The 10,539-nt window shown below is 34.1% G+C and overlaps 1 protein-coding gene across 1 annotated transcript; it reads right to left on the bottom strand.

Annotated features, from left to right (window-relative positions):
* Nucleotides 1-2,581: 2,581 nt before the first annotated feature.
* LOC129607389 (ATP synthase subunit beta, mitochondrial) lies at nt 2,582-5,216 on the bottom strand. The gene is made up of 4 exons (XM_055518377.1): nt 5,069-5,216; nt 4,537-4,592; nt 4,213-4,471; nt 2,582-4,075 (listed from the first exon to the last, which is right to left on the bottom strand). The coding sequence occupies exons 1-4, from the start codon at nt 5,133-5,135 to the stop codon at nt 2,931-2,933; spliced, it is 1,527 nt and encodes a 508-aa protein (XP_055374352.1). The 5' UTR covers nt 5,136-5,216; the 3' UTR covers nt 2,582-2,930.
* Nucleotides 5,217-10,539: the final 5,323 nt, after the last annotated feature.

The raw sequence follows: 10,539 nt of genomic DNA, 5'->3' as shown, positions 1-10,539 counted from the left end.
TTCTTGTCTGGCCTCTACTATAAAATATGTACGTGTAATTTGTAAGGAGGATAAGTTGAAAAATTTTTTTCAAAGTAAAAACTAAAAAATATTTCAAAATATTTTTACATTTTAGATATCTGTTGAAAAAAAAAAAACAAATTTAAACAAATCTCATTATTTTTTTCTCTTTGTATAAATTTATTTTATAAATTGTAATTATAAGTATTTTAATATCACAATATTTTATGATCCTCGAAAATGAACAAACTTGTTAAAAAATTTCTTATATTATCAGTTCTGTTTGACAATTTTACTGAACAACTCTAAACAATATTTATAATAATAAATATAAATACTTACATATAAATTTTAATAACTCTAAAACAGTATAATTTTTAACAAATTTTAATTAATATGATAATTATCACACACTGAAGTGGATGGTATGTTGTTGTATTCTTCCTTATTCATTTCAATTGAGCTTCACATACTATTACCTTCTAAAACAAAATATTTTAGAATTTAAATAATTCACGCTAATATTTTGTTTTACTTACTGAATTCAACGGCAGCGGGACGTCTTCATATATTTTTTTGGTAACCAAATCCTTACTCTATAAAGGAAAATATATGTATTTCATTTCATCATTTCTAGGAAAACTGTAATTATACAAAAAAAAATATCATTTAAATATTAGTTTGTATGCTACATTTTCAATCAAACAATAAACTCATTTTGCTTAAAAAAATCCGATCCTGATAAAATTATGTTATTGGAAGTAATTTTAATTTAAAAAACAAAACAAAAACAAATATTTTCTTTGCAAAATTAAAAACTTAATAAAATTACAAATTATGAATTAAGCAAAGCACTATTGAAAAAATATTTCTTTTAATTATTGAAATAAATAATATTCACATGTATATGATGTAATAAAACTACATATTTGTTTTTACAAATGGTTTTATTACATCATATAAAAATAATATTCTTTTTTAACACTTTTTATTAAATATTTTATGATTTTTTATTTACAAACTGCACTCATTTTATAAATAAAATAACAAAATCTTCTTTGTTTACTTTTTATATAGCGGCACTTAATTTTCTAAGAAAAAAAAACAAGAACATTTGGTATTTATTGTTAATTTCAGTTTGATAATGCTAGGAGCAAAGAAAGAGACTTACCTGAAGTTTTTATCTTCACTTTTTTTTTTGAGAGTATAAACGAGATAGAAACAAAGATGTTCCTTCCTTTAACAATTCTAATTCGTTGCCTAATATTAGGCAACGAAATAAAGACATTAGAGATATAAAGACATTATTTGCACTATAAAATCTGAAACAAAACCTACTGTAATGAAATTCAAAATACAAAAATTCAAAAATTTAAAAAAAGCTTTTTAGATTTCAATTGAGGTAAAATGTTCTCTGTTAACATGGATTCCTTGAGAAAAATCTTATTCACAAAATATTCCGCCGGAATGTTCATAATAACGGCATAAATCTAAATTTGAAAAAGGTTGTTGAATTTTTCAACCATTCTAAATAAGTGGTTCTTGAACCATAATTAGCTTTCAAACTACAAAATATTCTGATGTGTGATATGAAAATTTGAAGCCAAATTATTAAAATCATACTATTACAGTAGTAATTCAAAGTATAATAACTAAAATAATTTACATATGTATATATACAGGTTCCTTGATTCTTGTTCCTTGATTCAGAAAGGTATACAACAACATATACCATTGGTTAGAAGGTCGCAAATGGGTAAAACTTTATTCCGGGGTAGGCGAAATCTCAAGGGTTTCCGAGATACACAGATTTTAACGAATATTCACAAAATTTCTACTTATCCAGGTTTTTTTGATTATAACTTCCGTTCCCAAAAACATAGGGCCTTCAATCAAACAGTTTCTGAAAGGCGTTGTAAACAAGCATTCGAACTTTCAAAAATGTAATTTTTTCCTTTTTTTATCTTTTCACTTTTTTCTACCCAGATAATTTTCTACCAAATTTTTTGAAACTTTGAATTTTTTTTACAGAATCTTGGTCACTTTCCCCAGCTTTAATTAGAGTTACTAAGTGTTAAAAAATCTTTTATGGTACAGGAGATACAGCACGAAAACCTTTTCTGTTAAGATTTAAAAGACAATAATAAAACCAAAAAATTGCCATTACTTCTGATTCCTATTGATCTTAAAAGCTGTATTTATTACCTACTATTAATTTTTTTATTGCAATATCACTCTAAAAAACAGTTAACATTTTTAAGAACCGTTATTTTGATAAAAAAATCTGAATTTTAATATTTTTATAGAAATACAACAAATTTTATAATCAAAAAAATGTTTAAAAGTTTCTATTTTCTATTAACAAAGCTAATTTTGTTTTCTATTGTTGCTGATTTGTCTACGGAAAACTTCGACGGTGAATTCTTGTTCCTTGATTGTATTAATATAATTGATAGAAACAAATTACTCGAAAAAAAATATGCCATTTTTTTAGAACCCTATCTAATATTGCACTTATATCTGTACGACGTACACTTTCAATTTTAATAAAGTATTTACTTATTAAAATTAAACACAAAAATTTTAATTTCCAGCTTTGAAATATTTATTTAAACGCTTTAGACAAAGGAAATTTCAACTTCATATTTTAATTTAATTACTAGCTAATTTGTCGCGGGTCACATTATTTATTAAAAATACATTTAAAAATTTTGAATTGAATGATCCATATAAAACACGGTAATCTAGTGGGCAATTGATTTTGTATATTTTATATGATCCATTCAATTTGTGTAGAGATGGTTACATATTTCATCATTCATAGTTAAAGTTTTTTATTTAAATTGTATTTTTATATTTTTTTCTCTTTTTTTTCAAATTTTTTTAATATTACTTATAACACTGGAGTGTTAATTTCAAGCTTAATTTATTTAGGCGCCTGCTTCTTTAGCTAATCTGTCAGCCTTTTCTACAACTTCTTCAATTGGTCCAACCATATAGAAAGCACCTTCAGGTAAATGATCGTATTCACCAGCTAAAATTTGTGAGAAACCTTTGATTGTTTGTTCCAATGGCACCAATTTACCAGCATGACCAGTGAAAACTTCAGCAACCTGGAATGGCTGTGACAGGAAACGTTGAATTTTTCGTGCCCGGGCAACTGTCAATTTATCTTCTTCTGACAATTCATCCATACCTAAAATAGCGATAATATCTTGTAAAGATTTGTAATCCTGCAAAATTTTTTGGACACCACGTGCTACATTATAATGTTTCTCTCCAATGATATTTGGGTCCATAATACGGGAAGTTGAATCCAATGGATCAACAGCTGGATATATACCTAACTCAGCAATAGCACGTGATAAGACAGTTGTTGCGTCCAAGTGAGCAAATGTTGTTGCTGGAGCTGGATCTGTTAAATCATCAGCTGGTACGTAGATAGCTTGTACAGATGTAATTGAACCTTTCTTAGTTGTTGTAATTCTTTCTTGCATAGAACCCATATCAGTTGCCAATGTTGGTTGATAACCTACAGCTGAAGGAATACGACCCAACAAAGCTGATACTTCAGACCCAGCTTGAGTAAAACGGAAAATATTATCAATGAAAAGTAATACATCTTGGCCTTCTTGATCACGGAAGTATTCAGCAACAGTTAAACCAGTTAAAGCAACACGAGCACGAGCGCCTGGTGGTTCATTCATTTGACCATATACTAATGCTACCTTTGATGTTTTGTCTTTCAACGAAATAACACCACCTTCAATCATTTCATTGTATAAATCGTTGCCCTCACGTGTACGTTCGCCGACACCAGCAAATACGGAATAACCACCATGTGCTTTGGCAACGTTATTAATCAATTCCATAATTAGTACAGTTTTTCCTACACCAGCACCACCAAACAATCCAATTTTACCACCTTTAGCATATGGAGCCAATAAATCTACAACTTTAATACCAGTGACCAAAATTTCTTGTTCTACACTCATTTCAACAAATGGTGGTGCTTCAGCGTGGATTGGAGCAGATTTATCAGTTGGGATTGGACCTCTTTCATCGATTGGTTCACCTAAAATTAAATTCATGTTAATTTTAATCTCCACTTATATTTTTAATAATAGTAATAATCTAAAAAAATCAGTTTGAGCTTATATTATAGATTTATGGTGTATAATAAATAAAAAACATCAACATTATTTTACATACCAATTACATTGATAATACGTCCTAAAGTTTCCGCACCAACTGGAATACGAATTGGAGCACCAGTATCAACAACGTTTTGGCCACGTACTAAACCTTCAGTACCATCCATAGCAATAGTACGTACAGTACTTTCACCCAAATGTTGAGCTACTTCAAGTACTAAGCGTGGCTGTCTATCTTTTACTTCTAAAGCATTCAAAATTGATGGAAGTTCACCGTCAAATTGGACGTCTACAACGGCACCAATAACAGCTACTACCTAAATTATAAAAACAATATTATATTTCACATATGTTTATATATTCAATTACAACAATTACTCACACGGCCGTTTGAGCCAGCAGCAGCCTTACCAGCGGCTTTTGCAGCATACCCACGATCTAAAAAAATATTATATTGCATAATTTTATACACATTTTTTTGATTAATTTATTATATAATATCCAAGATAAAATTCATTTTAGATATAAGTTTTGTAACAAATGTGTATGAATAAAAGAAAGTTAGTTTTATAAGGTTGCATAATATAAGTAATAAAACAAGTCTTATTTTCATCCACTAAGTTACTTAATGTTCTTAATTTTTTAAAAAGCATTGATCGATTTAGCTCAATTATTTATTTTTTTTTAAATATGTTAATAAATGTTCTTTTATCAATTTAAAATTATAATTTTGATTATGTAACAACATATTATGTTATCCGAGAACATAACCTATACAAATTCTACATTTTTTGGTATTTAAAGGTAATTAATCTCTTGTTTTTTAATCAAATATTTCTCAAATTTTTGTTTTTAATCTTGGTTTCGATAACTTTTTTGTTCTTTAAACACTATAATAACTAAAAAAAACTTACTGTATTGTGTTAAAAAAGATAAAATTTTTTTATCTGCCTTCGAGGCAGCTCGCACCGCGCTGAACATCTTGAAATATGGCCCAAATCACAACGGAGAATAAAAATTATTATTGTATCAGAAGAGAATGGAAAATGTAACAAGAAAAAATAAAAATATGTATGACAAACATCACTCAGTCAGATATCAGGTAACTTTTGACAACTAAATTGTAATCATAAAGCCCTGCTTATAATTTAGTATCAAACTTTCTTGCATGACATACAAGTAGAAAATACGAGAACATCAAATCAGTGAACAAGATATAAGAGTTAAAATCAACACAAGTAATACTTTTATTATTGAAAACGGAATTCTTCTGCCAAATGTTATATCTAATTTTCCATTTATATGTTAAGGAGATATGGTTACAGTGGCGTATGTTATACTGTTTAAAAAAATAATTAATGGGTCTGTCTGGTATAAGAAAGTTTTTTAAAACTTTTAAAAATTTTATAAAGTTTTTGCATGCATCTGGGATACTGCAAAAAATATTTAAAGCGGCTGGGATACTACTTTTTGAAGACAAATGAGAGAAAATTATGAAGTTTTCATTTTCGCAATATTCAAAGTTTTGTAAAGTAAAATTTAGTGTTTTAAAAACTTTTAAGACCTTACAGTTGTCGAAACATATGTTTTTCTTGGTAATGTCAGAAGGTTTTATTTTTGAAAAAAAATTTTTCTTTAACAATAACTTTTTTTTCAAAAATTTAAATATGTTCGAGTTTGTAGTTTGTATGTGATACTTGTGTGATGTGCAAGTATTCCACAAATTCTTAACAAGTATTTTTATAATCTTCCCTTCAATTTCTCTTTTGTTTTGGTTTTACTTTATGTTTTCTTAAGTTACCTTTCTTATATTCAAAAACGAAACATAAATTTAACATGTGATATGAAAGTGTAAATTATGTTTGCATACACAATTCGGTACTTTTTAAAAAACCCTAGAACTGTATTTTGTAATTTTTACCATACAAGATTAAGTGCAAATTAATGCGACAAAAAATAATTTAAAAATATTTGTTACAAATACAATCTTAAACAACTATATATTATATACACACATATGTCATATTTTATGTATATGATGCCAAAGCAAATTATACCGGAAATACGAACAGAATAATCTATGAATAGTTCGAAATCCAAACAAATAGATCTTATAGAAAATATTTCTAAAAACAACAAGGCATAATTTTTGAACTCGAGACTTATCATTTAGCCTACATACATATTAAGAGCAAATTATGTATGGTTAACATTTTTTATTAAAATAACTGAGTTAAAATTTAATATATGGTCTCACAAAGGAACCTTTTACATTTTCTGCAATTGATTTTTGTGGTCATAACTGCAATATAAAATATATGAACACTCTAAATAATCATGAACAAAAACATTAATTAATGACCGCATGGTCACTCTTTTTATTAGAAAACTATCAATTTAACTAAATAAATTTTTTTCGATTGAGTACTTAACCTAATAAGCTTTAAATATACATATATAATATTTATGTACAGGCATACATTTTATTTGGATTCAGTTATCAATCAATTTCAGGATTTTGACTCAGTTATATAAAGTATTTGATCAATTTTTATTTTTTTTAATTGACCTTGAAAACTATTTTATTTTCTAGCTCGTAAGTCTTCTAATATGCCTGTAATGCCTGTTTGAAATTTGGTGAAAATTACTGTGTATATTATATTATATAAAATTTATTTTATTTTTAAAAATGTGATATTTTTTAATTCATAAAAAAACATGAATTTTTCTACATACAGACACGTACGTTTGACCTAACAAAACGTATCAAAGCTTTAAGTCGGGTTTAAAATTACAATTTTTGCCAATTGTAAAGTGTCATTTTCTTGGTTGGTTGGTTGGTTAGAGTGGCTGGTGCGACCCAACTGGCCAACACCCCAATTAGCACTGACGTGCCGTTTTGCTACCACCGCCTCGTGAAACCCGGTTGTCAAAGTACGTTGGTCCAGGGCCAGCGATCAGAGCCACCCCGTTCTTTTAAGGAACCTATCTACGTCCCCGATACTTTTACTAGAAATGTTCCCCAGTTCCATTATGTCCGTTTCCCCAAATGACAACAACCTGGCCCCTTGAAGAGCCGGACACTCGCAGAGATAGTGAAAAAGCGTCTCTTTTTTGTCTATCTCCCGACAACTGCGGCATGACGTATTAAAGGGCATTCCCAGCCTAGCTGCATGATCCCCCACAGGCCAATGCCCCGTGTACACAGCCACTAACTTAGCTATGTCCGGTCGAGGCATCGCCAGGAGGCTCATTGATTTCTTATGGTCGTATTTCGGCCACGTTTTCCTAGCCGTTGCACATGTGCTCAGGCCCCTCCACTTGTGGTCCGCACATGTTATTTGGAAGTGATATATATCAGTTTTGATGGTGTTTATAGGGACAAGAACTCGCTCGGCCCTGGAGCCGTCTAATGCCGACCCACATCTGGCCAGTTCGTCAGCCCGCTCGTTTCCTGGTATGTTCCTATGTCCCGGAACCCAGAGTAAGGTGATACTATGATGACTGCACAATCTCGTCAGCTCATCGTAGCAAAGCCCTACCAACTTTGAGAATATCTTTGGTGAATTTAGAGCCAGAATCGCAGCCTGACTATCCGTCACAATTGCGACCTCCCGGGCCACAACCAAAACCCTTCCCAGGATTTCGCATGCCTTCCATATGGCGAATACTTCCGCCTGGAACACGCTTGATCTGTCGGGAAGGCGATATGACTCCGATATGTTCTGAGTTTCTGAAAATACTCCAGCACCGACCCCATTCCTATCCTTGGAACCATCAGTGAAGAGAGCAATATCAAAGCCTTGCAGTGGAAGATTTCTCTTCCATTGCTCGCGAGACGGAAGCTCAACTCGAAACTTTTTGTCAAGCTCAAGTCTAGGGATACAATAGTCCGTAGCATCTGCAACCACTCCGTCCGGTAGTGACTGAAGGACATTGCCGTGGCCATACGGCTTTTCGTGCCAGCACTCAGCTTCTCTGAGTCTAACGGCGCTTGCCGCGGCCAGATTCTTAATATGGTGTCTGGTGGATGTCTGGTGGAAGCAAATGGATTAGTACATCCATAGCGTCCGTGGGCGTCGATTTCAATGCCCCCGTAATGCTTATGCATGCAGCCCTCTGTACCCTACCGATCTTGGTACAGTTGTAAGCTTTCTCCAACGCCGGCCACCACACGAGTGAACCGTAAGTTAATATAGGTCGTACAATGGCCGTGTATAACCATAAAACCATTCTAGGTTTTAGTCTGCCGACCATCTTTTTGCAGGTGTAAAGTGCCGTACAGGCCCTGTTCACCCTCTCTTGCACGTTAAGCTTCCAGTTAAGTTTAGAGTCGAGTATGACTCCCAAATACTTAACTGTTGGACTCAAACTGAGCGGCAAACCACCCAATCAAGGCAGTCTAAAGCTCGGGATTTTTGTCTTAGTCGTAAAAAGTACAAGTTCCGTCTTGGCGGGGTTCACTCCAAGGCCACATCTATTAGCCCAAGAGCTCACCACATTTAGAGATCCTTCCAAAACCCCACTGATTGTTGGAAGGTCAAAGCCGGAAACCAGGATTACTAGGTCGTCAGCGTATGCCACTGCCTTCACTCGCCTTTCGTCAAGTTGCAGTAGAACTTCGTTCATAACAACAAGCCACAAAAGCGGCGAAATCACCCCACCTTGGGGCGTTCCTCTACTAATGTAACTTGTAACACTACTATCACCAAGATCCGAATACAGGATCCTGGTCCGCAGCATGGATAATATCCAGCGTACCACAGCATCTTCCAAACCCAACTGAGTCAGAGAATTTTCTATGGCCCACGAACCAATATTGTTGAAAGCACCTTCCACGTCTAGAAAGGCCGCCAACGTGTATTGCTTATAATGGATAGATTGTTCGATAGTCCTCACTACCTCGTGTAGTGCGGTGTCTGTGGACCTTCCCCCGCAATATGCATGCTGGGAAGGCGAAAGTCGAACTTCCTTCATTCTGTTCCTGAGCCCTAGCTCCAGAACGAGCTCCAGCGCTTTTAGAACGAAGGAAGTCAAACTAATTGGTCGAAAATCTTTGGCGCCCTCATGGCCCCTTCTTCCCGGTTTGGGAATGAAAACAACTTTTACACGTCTCCACGACTTGGGATCGTATCCAAGGATAAGACAACTTCTAAAAACTTTTAGAAGCCACGGAACTATTAGTTCCTTCGTCTTTTGTAACATAGCTGGAAATATCTCATCTATCCCCGCCGTTTCATACGGAGAGAAGTTATCTATCGCCCAGCTAACCTTCTCTACCGTTATAATAGCTTCAACCATTTCACTCGACACAGGCTGCCCCGGAAGGGAATCCAACTGGATAGCCTCCCGAGCCGACCCGGTATTACCCGGGAAATGCGTGTCCACTAGTAAATTGAGAGTTTCCATAGACGTTTTTGTCCATGTCCCACCCCCATCCTTCAGAAAAGAAGGACTGGTATGGTCCTTGGAAAGCACTCTGCCCAATCTGGCAGAATCCCTGGTACATTCTACAGTTCCACAAAAATCCCTCCAACCCTGGCTTTTAGCGGAACGGATAGCCCTCTTATACTCTCTCAGGCACTCCTTATAAGGTTGCCAGAACCTATTCTTGTAGCAGATATTGAAGACATCCCTGGTAATCTTCCGGAGATTACTCAAGTCTTCGTTCCACCACGGGGGATACTTTTTTTTTGAATATTTCAAAGGACAGGATGCTCTGAAAGCCACGCCCATGACTTTCTCAAATCTACTGATTTGCGCATCAAGTTCTTCGACTTCGTTAATATAGTCGCTAATATCGGGCATGACCATGAACTTGGCCCGCACGATGGCTCTGAATTTAACCCAATCTGTTCTTTTAGGGTTCCTAAAAGGTTTGGGATTCCCAACTTCGAATCCCACTGTGAAGATTATCCAGGCATGGTCAGAATACGACCTTTTGCTAGATACCCTCCAGTCCTCGATTATACAGTTGTTAGTTTTAAGTGATATATCTATCACATCTTCCCAGCCAGCAAACTTGTCTGTGCTAGGAAAAGTGAAGGTAGGGGTGTTGCCTCTATTTGCTATCTCTAGACTACTATCTAAGACAAAATTAAATAAAGACTCACCTCGTTCGTTGATCTCTGTGCTGCCCCAGAGGGTATGTCTGGCATTGGCGTCGCAACCCATAAGCAGACTTGCTCCTTCGGCTGCGCCAACCTCTGCTGGGTTTTGAACTTCCGGAGGTGGAGCAGGCCTATCATGAGCCATGTAGACTGAGCTCATTAATAGGTTCTCGCCGTTTCCTTCAATCCTCACCACCATCATGTCTGCGGTACTGAAATTAGAGCAAAGAAAGGCTTTTACATGTTTTTTAGTTAAGACACAAGTTCTGATCTTA

Source organism: Condylostylus longicornis, unplaced genomic scaffold (genome assembly GCF_029603195.1).
Source record: "Condylostylus longicornis isolate FDR11 unplaced genomic scaffold, ASM2960319v2 ptg000003l, whole genome shotgun sequence".
Lineage (NCBI taxonomy): Eukaryota > Metazoa > Arthropoda > Insecta > Diptera > Dolichopodidae > Condylostylus > Condylostylus longicornis.
This window is presented reverse-complemented; position numbering and strand designations above follow the sequence as displayed.